Source organism: Temnothorax curvispinosus, unplaced genomic scaffold, assembly GCF_003070985.1.
Source record: "Temnothorax curvispinosus isolate PA1 unplaced genomic scaffold, ASM307098v1 QBEX01010630.1, whole genome shotgun sequence".
NCBI lineage: Eukaryota > Metazoa > Arthropoda > Insecta > Hymenoptera > Formicidae > Temnothorax > Temnothorax curvispinosus.
The window spans coordinates 197056-211623 of record NW_020220410.1 but is presented as its reverse complement, the minus strand read 5'-3'; the positions used below and the strand labels follow the sequence as shown (position 1 = coordinate 211623).

General features: G+C 39.9%; 1 protein-coding gene across 8 annotated transcripts in view; it reads right to left on the bottom strand.

Annotated features, from left to right (window-relative positions):
* Positions 1-12697, bottom strand: part of LOC112460563 — a 91229-nt gene extending 78532 nt beyond the window's left edge. For 4 of the 8 annotated variants that reach the window (XM_025025305.1, XM_025025308.1, XM_025025313.1 and 1 more), the window contains exons 1-2: positions 12438-12696; positions 4716-4901 (exon numbers count right to left, since the gene is read on the bottom strand). In XM_025025305.1, the coding sequence (XP_024881073.1) occupies positions 4716-4901; positions 12438-12469 (218 nt within the window). In that variant the 5' untranslated portion in view covers positions 12470-12696. Of the gene's footprint in view, positions 1-4715; positions 4902-12437 lie in introns of all 8 variants that reach the window. The other 4 variants (XR_003041453.1, XM_025025307.1, XM_025025309.1 and 1 more) reach the window with 2 other exon arrangements.
* Positions 12698-14568: the final 1871 nt, after the last annotated feature.

The window sequence follows — 14568 nt, the reverse complement described above, 5'->3', positions numbered from 1 at the left end:
TATTAGCTGCGTCTATACAAAGCACAATGCTCGCGCGGAATTATGATCTGTCTTGTATTTTTTTTAACGAACTGGAGATTACTGCGATCTCTGATGGATTAATCGAAGATTCACTCTGCTGCGTTGAAAGACTTGCGAAAGATTAATGAGAGATTATATAGCGACGCGCGCGGAGTAAGCGTATTAAGAGATTATCAATTACGTTGACTGAAATTATATTAATCAGCGACGATCTTTGCATATTCGCGTATATTCGTGTAAAATAATTACTTAAAAAAATGCATTATCTATAGATATACTTACTGCGTTAAAAAATTTTTTTATGCTACGAGAATAGTATATCGTACGTTGAATGGCGAGCAGTGAAATAAAAATTATCTTACGTTTGTATCCGAAAAGTAATCCCAAATCGTTAATCTTAATCATGTTCAAAAGCGACTAGTCACCCTGCACATATCGATTAACGTGTCTCGTTTTGTTATTTCGTCGAAGATCGATAAACCGCTTTTCCGAGTTGCCGGCGTTCCCGGTCCCTCCATCGTGTTTAATTTCGCGTGTGGCTCGATCCCTACGTCGAAGAAAACCGAGAGAGAGAGAGAGAGAGAGAGAGAGAGCGGAGCCGGCGGAAAGACACGGCGTAAATTTCCGCCGGCTCCGTTGAAGCCGAGGATATTTAATCGCCGTGGTGAAAAGTGACGAAGCGTCTGGAGCTCGCGGTAATTTCGTCGCGGAGCGCGCATTTTTCTTTTCATCGTCGTCATCGTCCCCTCGTGCTCTGTCGTTTAACGGCGCGTGGACGACAGGTGGGACGCGGGAACGGTACCGCAGAAAGGTGGAAAGAGAGAAATGGGAACCGAGAAATGGGGACGGAAGCGAAATTTCCACGAGAGTAAGCGAAACCCGTCCAGGTCGAACCTATTGCGGACGGCAGAAACGAAGGGTCGGGGACAAAGGGGGGAGGGACGCAAGAGCGAAGAATTGGTGCCCGGGCGTGACGGATAACGAGGACGTTAATCACATGTTATCAGTCGCCCGTGAAGGAAGATGAAGAAAGGAGATGGCGACGCGTCGACATCATAAGGAGAAAGGAAGAGAGAGAGAGAGAGAGAGAGAGAGAGGGGGGAGAAAGGAAGGGAGAATGCACGCGTGTGCTTTTGACACTCCATGACATAACTGCACCTTTTCGTCACGAGACGTATTAATCTGTAGTCCGCAAGATTATATGTAAATTTAAAAAAGTGGAATTTTTAAATTCAGAAATATTCATGCTTTTATAAGTTGCTGTGAATAAACGATTATAATACATTATTTAATATTTTGCTGAAAAATATTAAAAATAACTTTAATAATGTTTTAGAATATTCTCAATTGATATTTTATGATCAAAATCCTAAGTACGATGAATTAAACATGATATGCTTTCGGAGATTATTTTTTATATCGTAAAATCGTAACAATTTGGTTACGTTTGCATATATAAATGCACATGTTAATACAAGGCAGAAGATACCGTGATTAAAATGGATACGGTGACAAAAGGGTAAAAGCTATACAATCTCAAGCGTCAAAGACACAATTCTGCACCATAAAAATAACTCAACCGATTCTCGACGAACAATCTAATAGCGTCACAGTATCTCTAAGTACAAAACAGGAAACTCAAAACTCAAATGAGGAGTATACCGACCATGAATAAGAAGCCCCTATTATTGTATTATACGTACAATTGAATTATTCTATTGTCGCGGAAGAACCGAAAGCGAGAGCTTCTAAAGCGTAGGATAACGAAGCATTCCCACCGTCGACGGGGAGAGCGATGATAAAAGGAAGAAGGGATAAGGGATGAAAAGTAATGGCGCGACGAGACTCTCGGCGCCGTTATGGTGGAGACGCCACGACGGATAAACTTACGGCACGCACTTATACAAAGCTCCGCGACAGTGGGGTTCCCCGTTTCGCGGGGCGCGTCGCGAGATACGTTTTGCGAATGGATTACCGCGCATGCAGAAATTACGACGAATCGACCCGCGTGGAAATTAAAGCCGAAACTCACCACGCGCTCACGAGCGAGCGTGCAAACGGATAGCGAAGTGCGACGGGCAACACGGTCACAAAAATTAATTTCGCGTCCCTTTGTTCGCGGGTATAACGCAAAAATCGCGAAATTCCGGAGGAAATATTGCTTGTAAGTTTTACGACGAAGCATTAATCATAGATTCATTCTCTTATTTTTGCCGCTCCCTCGCCGGACGGGCAGAATCCATCCAGATACGTCCGTCGCTTGAAGTCGCGACACCGGAACCGCGTTAGAAACGTGTCAAAACGTTCTCTCGGGCAACGCGCCGCCGTTTATCGCAATTTATATGTCCAATTAGTTTGAAAACGCAACGGTTATTACGATTGTTACTCGCTGGTATCGAGTCTACTCTACGTGAGCGCTATTACCCTTCGACTCATTCGCGGTTTTCTGCAACAGTAACGCGGTTTTCCGTTTCTCGCGAACATCATAGAGCGACATCGACCGGATGAGCTACGGTGAGACCTGGCAGTTGAGAAATTAAAGAAGCTGATGGGATCCGTCCGACAAAAATGCCGATGCTGCGCGAGATTTAACGTCGAGCAGCGAGGAAAACTCTCGGGGCTGCTTCGAAAAGGGGAGAAGGAGGGTTGAGCAAGTTCTTCGACCACTTTCTTCAAACTCAGAATCCTTCTTACTTTCATCATTAATGCGAACTGCGTCGATCTAATTTCTAGGTGGCTTATGTACACGAACGAGAGCGAGGTCGTTATCGGAAACGCGGGTCTCCGTGCCGCGTTAAACGACGCTTGCGGTATTTTCAGTCATCGGAAACATCGTTTGCGATAACGAGTCTTGCACGATAAAGCACTTAACGCAAACAAGAAAATTAAAAGAAGTATAAGGTGAGATATTTTATAAAATATGTATCCACGCCGCGCAGAATCTATCCCGGGTTTACTAAAGAATCCATAGGTAATCCGCGAAATCCACCATCATTAATCGAGAATCGATATCGCGGCGTTATTAAATAGAAAATTAAACGCGCTAAGCTCGAAGGGATAGCAAAAAGAGAAGAGCGGCGGCTCTCTCTCCCATCCGGTTGATGATTTAAACGGCGCCGCGAGTGGAAGGGAATAAAGGGGAATAAAGGAGGACGAAGTGGGGCAGGGCGACAAGAACCTCTTTATTTCCTTTATCACGGCACGCGAAAGGCGAGAGGGATTCGCTCGGCAAGTTACTGTATGTATACAGTACGAGCAACTCGGCTGATTTGTACGCATATCGGAAACCCTTCCGTAATCCCCCCGGCCGGCGGCGGCGCCGGGAAAATGTGATCCGCGGACCCGATTTTTCGCTCGCCGCGCGTGTATTTCGAAAGCCGTCGCGTTTGAAGGACACGGGGATTGCTTACGGTGAATACAGAAATCGGAATTACGTCGCTTTTGATCGCCAGTGGTACAGCTTGCAAGATTTAGATGCGCGTATATTTAAACATCCCCGATACATCACTCGCCTTTTTATGTAACACTGCCCTTTAAATCAATTCCTCGGACATCTCGAACTTGACACAGATATATGTATTTTTATAGCCGATTTAATAAAATTGCCAGTGATTTTTTTCCAATTGGGAAAATAGCAGGAAAAAATATTTGTTAAATTATATATAGCTCGCGTATAAATTATCAACTACACCCAAACATGTATTTGTTTTTAAAACGAAAATGATTGATCCTCTGTTTGAAATAACAAAGTACTTCGCTATAGATGTTGTAAATTGAATAGACGTTCGACAATGCAAAGAGAACCGTAATCGACAATAGAGTGAAATAATAATAGAGCGACGTGATCAAAGTCGTAATTAAAATCTAATGCTATCAAGAACCTCCAACTCTCGAAGTGAATTGTTGCTGAACACGCGACGTGATCGATCATCCGCGGCGCATTTCCGAATAAAAGGCCTCATCGTGCTATCGTAGAATCCGCAACAAGCAAGCAACGCTATCCGTTCGTATTTTCCCTGTCAGACTGCGCATACTGCTTTGAATAGCAAGCATTTCGCGGAAAGAACGAGTCTCATTCTTATATATTTCTCTTTTTATCGAGAGGTACGTGTAACCATCATACTGAAAAGGGGTATGCTGTCTTTAACGTGTTTCGTTTTATATATGGCATCTATAGTTTTCTTCTTTTTTTACATACATTTTATTACAATCATGGAATGAAAGTTATAAGACTCATTTCTGGAGACTATAATAACGGAAGATTATAAAGATTCATTACGTAGCAAAATTAATAGTTGAATAGTAATGATAAAAATTGCTTGTTAAACATACTTGTGAATCATGTTAGAAAATAGAAGCATTTTACAATATATAATACTCTAATCCTTTTCTAGGGCTTATTCGGGATTTCTTGCGCAGCTTTTACATATAAAGGCCGTAAAAGGATCAGTCTGAATAATCTCAGAGAAAAGAGAGTAATTCCCTTACAATCCTCCACTTCTCTATGATTTCAAAATCTGTGCAGATAAAAAATGTAAACTTTCAAGAAGTCGTCTCATGAAAGTGAAATAAACTGTCTATTGACACTCGCAGAGCAAATTAGTGCCAAATTCATCAGCTCCTCAAACCGGTCCGGAGGGATACAGAGAGAGAGAGAGTATCTATCGCGAGAGCATATACCGGGTGTGACTCACCTCGAATGCAGAGCGCAGCCGCGCTGCACCGTGATGTAACTCGACGCTGCTGGTGGTGGTGGGGGTGTGAGGTACGTCGACGGTGGTAGTTCATGTCTGTGGGGATGATTGTGATGGTGATTATGAGAATGGCTCAGGGAACCTCGCAGAGTCCCAGGCAGATGGCGATGTGGCGTTGACTGCTCGCTGAAACATCAACGGGAAAAAGACGTTGGTCAAGGGGATCGATACTGGAACTCTCGCGCGGTTATTCTTTTCCCACCGGGTATGTACCGGGTACAGATGAGGCCCTACCAATGGTCGATCGTGCAGCAAAGCGTCTACCGTCGGTAATATCCAGCGCAAGATAAGAGCCGCGAAAATCGAGCAACAATTTCGAGCAGATATAATTGAAGTGTCGCATGATTCATTTAAATTATTTCAGTAGTACTTTTTGCAAAAATCAGAATAATTTTTTTTTATAATATCAGAACGTGATAGGTAAAATTTTGGTGTTTGTATGGATAGAGAATGTATTTTACTTTAAACTTATTTATACTAGAAAAACAGAATAAATTTATTATCTCAATGCGCAAAAAACAAAGAGATTCAGCCTTTTCCCGTCTTGTAATAAATTATTTACAAAAGTTATACGCGCGGGAATAAAAATCTCTTAAGTCCCGCGCAATCCCATAAATTTCATGTAACAATAAATAAAACATTCGAAATGCCGCTTAAATTAGTTAATATTTGAAGTCGTACTGTTTTATACCTTTTTCTTTTCTTGTTTCTTTCGACCGCGAAATTGTGTTTGCCGTATATATGTTCCTCTCGTAATCAATTTAAAGAGTTCTAATTCTTATCCGATCGATAAAGTATTATCGGATCAAACACGTATTTCAAATCCTTTTCGCACCAACGGTGATGTTTATTTTAGTGATGGCGTCATGACCTTTCTGTATATTTCAATTTGTCGGTTTATCGAGCAATATCAGCTAGATAAGTTCTAAAGATAAGAAACATTTTTCACCGTCAGTAATGAGAGGGAAGAGATATAGATCCGTAAAAAGAAATATACAGGATGTTCTATTTTAAAAGTTACTAAATAATTCCGAAGAAGGAAATTTTATGAAAAAGTTGCTTAAACGATTTCTCAAATGTTTTACAATTTAAAAAAAAAAATATGATACATGAAACAAATTATTCACGCATTTTTCGTAAGATATCAACGTTATCGATATTTTAAAAAATGGGATCATGTCACGTTTTCGTGTAATATGCTTCCTTTAGATATTCTACTTATAAAAGTATTAAGATAAGATTATCAAAAAGTTTGACATGAGATATTTTATATCTTATGTCTAAATGTGCCAGAATGAAATGTGAATAATTCGTAAAACATTTAGTTTTCGATTTCACTTTGATACTTTTATACGTGAAATAATAAGATAAATTGCTAGACATAAGTACATAATTGCAATTAAGAAAAATTTACAAATATATGTTTTCTTGACCGCACACAATTACATAATTTTTAAAAATAATTATTATGTTTTGTTCATATCAATCATTCATCTTATTTTGTACATAATGTACATGAAAATATTAAATTAATGTTATTAGAAAATAGATATTTTGTATAATATTTTATGTGAGAATATCGGAATAAAATATGAAATATCTCTTGTAATATTGACTTTTTGAGTTAAGCTTACTCGTATATGCAGAATAATTGGGAAGAATCATATAATAAAAAAAATCGTATTTTCGTGGAGTTATTAAAAAAAAATACCAATAAAGTTAACATTATACAAAACCACGCAAAAATTTTTGTTACATCATATTTTCCCGCTACAATTGTGAATTTATGCTTGAGTAATTTTTTCATAAAACTCGTTTCATTGAAATTACCGAATTCTGGCTTTTAAAATAAAATAATCTGTTCTTTAAATGATGAATGTAAATTAACGTTCTTCATCATCGTAATTTATTTTTTATATATATATATAAGTCGAACGATCGTTGGTTCAAAAACTTTTTTTCACAAATAAAAAGAGATAATGAAACTCTTTCTTTCAATGTGGATTTTTTGGGATTCGATTTGTTTTCACACCTGCTAGTAATTGTATGCAGCGGGACGTTCGTTACATCCGGTCGCGAAACACCATCGCACCTGGGCCCCCTTTATTCTGAAATTCTAGGCAGGGGTTGTATGCACAATAGTCTCCTTCCGGAAAGCTTCATTGTTTATTTCAGACATTTCCATATTATATATACATATTTGTCGCAATTTTGATGTCTGTTTACGAGCGAAAGTATTAATACACTAATTAGCAGATTTTCTGACAAATGTAAATTTGCCCTCTGAGTGAGAAAGATGCGTCATCTCTTGATCCGCATAAATGTATTAATGAGATATAATATAGAAATATGATTATTGATCATTCCATAAATGCAAACAAGGTATTTGTAAACTCTTGCAAATCGACATTTCATAAATTTAATCATTTTCGCGTCACTCAATGTAAATGTTCAATAAGAAGAGGCAAAAAAGCGTGTTTTATATATATAACAATTGGGTTCGTAAATATAACGTTTCTCACAGACAGATAAGGTTTATCGTAGCACGTGAAATTCCCAACCGGAAATGTCAAAAGGAGCGAGTAAGGTCTCCTTAACAAATGTGGGATTCTTATCTGCCACCGAACAATCCTCCCGCTTTCTGTCGTGCCGCTATCATTTAGTCGGCCGATAAAAAAAGGGGGGAAAAACGTATGTGTCCGGTGTACGTATAATGGACGCAATGGTTTTCACACGGAGCTCTATCAGGACTCGATTCAAGCTTTATTCGTCTAACGGAGCGACTAAAAATTTCTCATAAGACGACGAAACTTCGCTGATGAGTTCGATGAGTTTTTAATAGACGATAATGATTGCCGCGAGGCAAACTTTGATCGCATACCATCATCGACTGGAGTACGCGTTCCGACGTGCTGTAATGAAGCCGAGAGGGCGCAATGTTCTAAGAATAGCGATGCTTTGGACAAGATGAAGACCGACGTGCGTTTCGCGAAAGAGAGTAATTAGACATAGCGTCGGCCGTTATTAAGACCCGTGCGTGTAACAGTGAATCGCCGAGTAATTAGGTGAACGAGAATAAACATGTACGACTAATTCAACACGGTACACGCGGGTATATCCTTCCCGTTTTCAATTATTCGAACAACGGAATGATGAACAACTTCAAAAATATGCTTCCCAGAGATGCGTCTGCGTAGAATTAAGTGGATGCGCACTTTCAAGATCAATTAAGTTAATAATTCCGCCAGTTAGATCAAAACTCGTAAAGTTGTCTAAAAATTCGGTATTTATTTAAATGATTTCCAGTCAGAAAATAATAAATTCATTTAAATTTACTACATACCTACACACGCATTGTGTTTTTTTAAACAATCGTGTTTGGAAATTTTGGCTGAAATTTAATTCGTTCCGCAATGTATGAAACTTCAATAAGGATGAGCGGGTCACAACACAAGTCAGTATATACGCAGACATCTGCGTAATGATACAGCACCAACTGTGTTGTAAACAGCGGAACATTTCAACCTTTACTCGGATCTTCTCCAATTAAAGTAAAGTACCGTTGGGAATTGCGGAACGTTTCAGCCTTTATTCGATTCCTCTTCAACCAAAGCAAGAATATCGTCTTTAATACTTTGTTTGCGGAAGATCAAAGAAAAATTGAAGCGCTCTCGTAACACCTGGTACTGCATTGCCGCATGGATATTTGCGTTTGACTCGTATTATTCTGTTTATCATTATTTAGACAGATTTTTCTAAGAACGCCACCCAATTTCTATTTTATTATTTTTTTATTGTGTGTAAAGCTTGCGTTTCTTTCTGGTTACCATGACTTGGACATTTCAGCAACGATAATCTTGGACCTAATCCTTTTGATTTTCGGACACGGAATTTTTGTAAAAGGTTAAGGAAAGTTGAACCAAATATTCGTTACATCTGAACCATTGGCGAAGAATGAGAGTTTGGATCGACACGGAGAGCTTAAAAATGCAAGCTCTACATCCGCCGCGAATCCACCGGTAGTCGCGACGTAATTCAAGACCGTCGTGCGAGGGTTCCTGAAAGGGTTCGTCGCGCAAATGTTTAACGAGAAGTCACGGAAAAACGCGAGGAGCGTTTCGTGTATTCGCGAAATTCGCCCGATGTAGCACGCTCGTGCTACAATAAGTTATGAGAGTCGGGCGACAAGAAGAAGGGCAAACGAGCAAAACCGGGATCGAGACAAGAGGGAAGATTGTAAGGTATTTCTGCGCGTATGAATGTTTCAAAGTGACGGCAAAGACACGCTTTATTCCAGACCGCAGAGCGTGCGCCTCGAACTTAACATTTTACGGCCGAAAAATTACGACTCGCGTTCTCCGCAAAAATTCTATAGAAAAAAAAGGAACGTGCGGAGAATGACGCACGACGTAAGACGCAAATCGAAAGACGAGGAAGACTGCTGAACGCCAAACTTTCGCTTTATTTTTTCTTTACAACAGTCGTTGTGCAGTTATAAACGAGGGCTGAAGCGTTAAGTTTTGCGTTTGGAGGCATTTTATATGAAAAGACTTTCACATAGATGATATTAAATTTAATAACAGTACGTTGATATTAAATTTAATTTGACATACTGCGGTCTAATGCAAAAATGCAGTCTGAAATCGATATCTTTTGTGTAATATGAAACACAACAGAATATTCTAAAATTGTTAAATACCGTATATCTTTATAAATTTATTAAACTACAGAGGATAAATTTGTCACTATTTGTCACAAACTTGTTCTAGAATTAAAGTTGATTATAAAAAAATTTGTTTACATTAAAAATATCGATGTCAGAAAGTCCCAAGAAAAAGAACTTATTCGTTCAAGTCCGAGAACATTACAAAAACTTGAAGAAACCTTAAATTGTTTACTTCAATACTGCGGTGATCCCGTCTTTCATAAGATCACGCATTGTCGCGTGGTGACATTCATGAAATCAACGTGATCTTCTCAGAATCAATTTCTTCCATACCGGTAAAATTTTTCAACCTCAATTCACAACGATTCAATCGTTTGTAACGCTTTAGAAGATCGAAACACATTCATGCATAATAAAAATTCTACAACGATATCTGCTACATTTTTTATCCTTCTTGATGACAAGAGGAAATATAGGTACCTATATATATACTTTTCTCACATTTCGATTACTTTGAAAATCTTCAATACTTCCCAATAAAAATATAATTAATTAAAAATTATTATCAATTGATTACAATACTAATAATTTTTTAATCTTCCATTCCTAATTGCATTTTTAATCAATGTTTATTTTATATAGAATAATTAAAATTTAAAACTGTGACGTGTTTAAAAGCGTACATTTTATACCACTCCGATTTTCAGAAAAAGATTTTGAATACGAGAGGTTGAGAATCACTATCTTAAATGGTCTCTACCATTTTAGATAGCAGCTGTCATCGTGAAAAGCAACAACGCATAGTAAACTAAGATTTAAGAGTAATCGCGCGTTGTCAGAGAAATTCATTCTTGGTTTTATTTCGCAATGTCGATAGCAGTGGCAATAACATCTTACAAAAGAAACAGAGAGAAAGAGAGAGAAAGATTCAATCTTGTGGAAATTCACTTTATTCTGACGTTATCATTGACGATAAGACCATACTTCGTGTTAAGTGATCGTCGACAACTCGTGCTGCCGTACGTTAACTTTTGCATCGAAACGACCGCGCGACGTGAACGTGGAAAAAAAAAACGAGGCGAGGCAGAAAGGGAAAAGTATGATAATCGGAAGCTGACGGCGAGGTATCGACGTCGATGCGGGCATTGGCTTCCACGGCAGATGCTGCTTGACTGGAAATTACCGTCCAGGACGGCCAGAAGGTGGCCCTAACAGGTCTCCCGATGTTTGAACACCTTTCCAATCGAAACGATGTCATACAAATAATTTCCGCTTTCGAGGCGCGAACATCTCCTCCGACAAACAATACCGATTTACGACCTTTAGATAAAATTTACTACAGTCTACAGTCAGATAAAATTTATCTATCGTATAGTTAACAAGCCTGCAATTAATACGTGTTGATGAGTCAGTTCAAATACTTAATAGATAAGAAGTGTGTAACGTACAGATCTGCGCTTGCAGATCTGACCTCGTTTGTTGAAATACGACGAAATCTTTGCACTTTTATGTAAGTCTAAAAGAGAACGCGACATTGTGGGGGAGCGGTTTATAGATCCCTGTATCGAGGGATGCACGCGGGGGATGCGATTTGTCGCAGCATCACGAGTCATTTCGCTCGCATGCGGCGAGCATATGCTCGATGTTCGGCACCCTGCCGAAGGCGTAGCTTTCCAACTTTAGACAAGGAGACCATTCTATACTTGACCTTAATGGCGCCGCTCCAATACGCCGGGTTGTCACGGCGGTGGTCTCGAAGATCCTACGTGTTCTTTTTTTCTCCTCTCTTGTTACCGCGTATTTTTAAATTGAAAATACTCCTGTTCCCTCGCCGCGTTTTTATTGGACGTTATACTTTTTGGATGTTGCATTGGGTATTACTTTTAATAACAAATAAACCGCCAAACCATCTAATCGCGAAAATATCGCGATCTCTCGATCATTAAATCGCGACGAGCGTTAATTCCGAGGATTATATTCCGAACGGACGGTTGAATTCGGCGATCAACGTGCGTCTCTTCTCATTTCGTTCGCGTTAATACAGATTAGCCGTGCCAAATGGCGTATCGACGTGCGCAATCTCGATATTCGCGCTCGCCATTAAACCCGGCTTTCCAATCGGAATACTCCGAACCACGGCTGGAATTCGCGCTATTGCTGCGGAAGAACGACCGCCGTATGCGGAATCCTCGCGCGTCCTACCGGACACGTCGGTCGTCGGGGTCTGTCCACACTGCGAATATTGTTCAAAATGAGAAATTCTTTTTGCAGGACGCACGCGACCGCACAACCCTTTCGTCCGTCACGTCCCCTCGCCCGTCGATGTGTAAATTCTAACGCAACCGAGTGAATTTTTTACGCGGTACGCCAACGCCGCACCGTTTCAAGCGTGCGTTAAATATGCAGCGCGTAAACCGATTATTCGTTGCTGCAACGAATAATCTCGCCATCGTGTGGAATTGTTTTCGACGCACTCCTGCGAACGAGTTTGCTCGACAATTTATATTTTACAAGGATATTCAACGCGCGGCTAATCGCGGCCGTTAATGAAAAATTAAATTGGAAATTATTTAATTCAGTGGAATGCGTGGAATGCGGCGAGATGCCGCATAATTTTTTTACTCCGGGAAACAAAGCGCGCCGGGCACTTGCCTCCGATATTCGCATTACAAAGGCGAGCCTGCTAATCGGATAAAAACAATTTTGGCGGGTGCGGTTTTCATTCTGACGTTGAAAAGAATCTCCTGGTTTTTTTAACGTCACAAAATTGAAAATTGTGTATATAATAATAAAAATCCCGATGTTAAAAAGAATTTGCCTTCCGCGATTTTTTCGCGAGTCAATATTGAAATTATGTAATACGGCTCGCGTAACTTCGCTTTTCGATCGATAAACCGTTTACTCCAAACTGTTTAATCCCCTCGCGTATACTAAAAGGGTTTCCCTCTCGCAGTGGTCGACCGGACGAATCCGTACGAGTACACCGAGCGAAATACCTGGATACGTTGTTGTTCTTGAAGCTGACCATTACTCCGTTCGCCAGCGTCGGCTATCACGGTGGTCGCTGGAGCACGCTAGAAGTTAGACCGCATTACACTTGGCTGCTCTCACACGCATACATACACATACACCTATATACACACACACACACACACACGTGCACACGATTCTACCGGAAGGCGTCGGCGCGAGGAAAGAAGGAACGACGTTCGCGGCCACGTGTACGGAACGTTCGCAAGAAGCGACACGCATCCTTCCAGCGCCGCGTTTCCGGGCGAACTGATGAGCAGCCACGCTCCGTGGCCGCTCTGCCCCCACTTCCCGTCGCACACCTCTCCGACCGACCCTTTCCCGTCCCGTCTTTCATCCGCCGCCGTCCGCCGTCGACAAGCAACATTGCGTTCCGTCTCGCCCCTATAGGCTCTTACGAGCACGTCGCCCTACGTCGGCCGAGCTACCTGCCCCAAGTGCTGTTTTACACGATTCGAAATAAAAACATACGTTACGTAAGCCTCAATGTGCGCGCGAGATGTCCATCAAATCGACGATATCGTTTACCAGAATTTGCACAACAAAAATAAATTCTTTAATTTCTAAGGTAATGCACGTCGAATAAGTATATTATTAAATATTAAAGGATGAAATTTAAATCAATACCTTGAGTTAAATAACACTTATTTGTTATTTTTAACTATCATGTGCGTCGAAATTTATTATTTTAACATATAAACAGTATTCATTTTAACTCCATTGGTTTAGTTAAATTTATATATTGTTTCAATTAAATTAATGACATTACTGAATAGGAACAATGGCGACGATTATATAGGAACGGTTAAAAATGGCTCAAATTGAGTGTAATTTGATACTATGAATTTAATAGTGTACAGCATTTAATTAAATTTGTCATTTGTTGTTATTAGGTGTCCTGTGATTTTCCTTTGTGGTGTAATTCCCTTTCTCTCGAAGTAAGGGAATAAAATTCGACATTAATTTAATTAATATAATCCCGATTGAACTATTTAAAATTTGCACGTAGTCGAAATCAGATCGACAAAATCGAAATCAGTATAAATTAAAAATTAATTTAATCAGTTTAACAAGCAAGCTTTTAATCTTTCTCAGAGAAGATGGTATTTTTTTAAAATCATTGTATAGGTAAAGAAGGAAATTATAAAATCCGCCTCTGTCGCTAGTAAATGCATATCCTTCCACTGTGCGTTGCTTTGCCGTCTCTCCCAAGCGTATCTTTGTCTCATCTCTCTCTCAAACGTATCCTTTTACCGTTTCTTGTCAGTAGCGTGTTTATACGTTCTGGCGCCCTTATAAATCACAATCAAAACTCCTCGTTTTCACTCGTCTTAATGTTACGATAATTAATCCACAGTGAATACTTTTTTCTCGTTCCGTTTTTCCCTTCCGGGTCTATACTCTCGTATTCTTTTTCAAATAGCCAAAATTTGAAGATACGCTCTTCCCTAACACCGGAGATTCTTGATTCTATACGTTACGAATTTAAACCTAGATACATCACTGTTCTTGGCAAAACCGTCTCGCCGCCAGCCATAAGTGCAACCTTCCGTCGTCTCGTAAACGCACCGTTTCGTTGCGTTTCGCAAGTGTGTGCATCATTCATTCCACCGTCTCTCAAGAGCACAATGTTTAGGGAGCCTAGTAAACGCACCGTTCCGCTAGCCTGTGGGTTACCGTCTTTCTTTCATTGTCTCTTCCCCACAATCCGTCTCTGATGACAACCGGCGCAGTTCGCACGGGAACTCAGCTGGCTTAACGTATTACGTTTTCTATATCAGCAGATATATATACAAAGCAGCACATCTACGTAATTAATTAACGTGATTAAAAGAGACTTCTAATCACCATAGGTAAGACGACAAGCTGCGAAAGTGTCGTTAAACTTTGACTTCAAACTTCCAGTCGTTTAAATTATATCGAGCATATAATCATTAGCGACAAAATTACAGTCTTCATTTAACTTAATAATTAGTCTCGTAAACATAAAGAAAAGACAAAGGATAAAATTGCCAGGATGCTTGCAGATGTGCAACGCCGGACTAGAAGCGAGACGATCCTGTCGTCTGCATCTCGGTCGTATAAAAAGCAAATTAC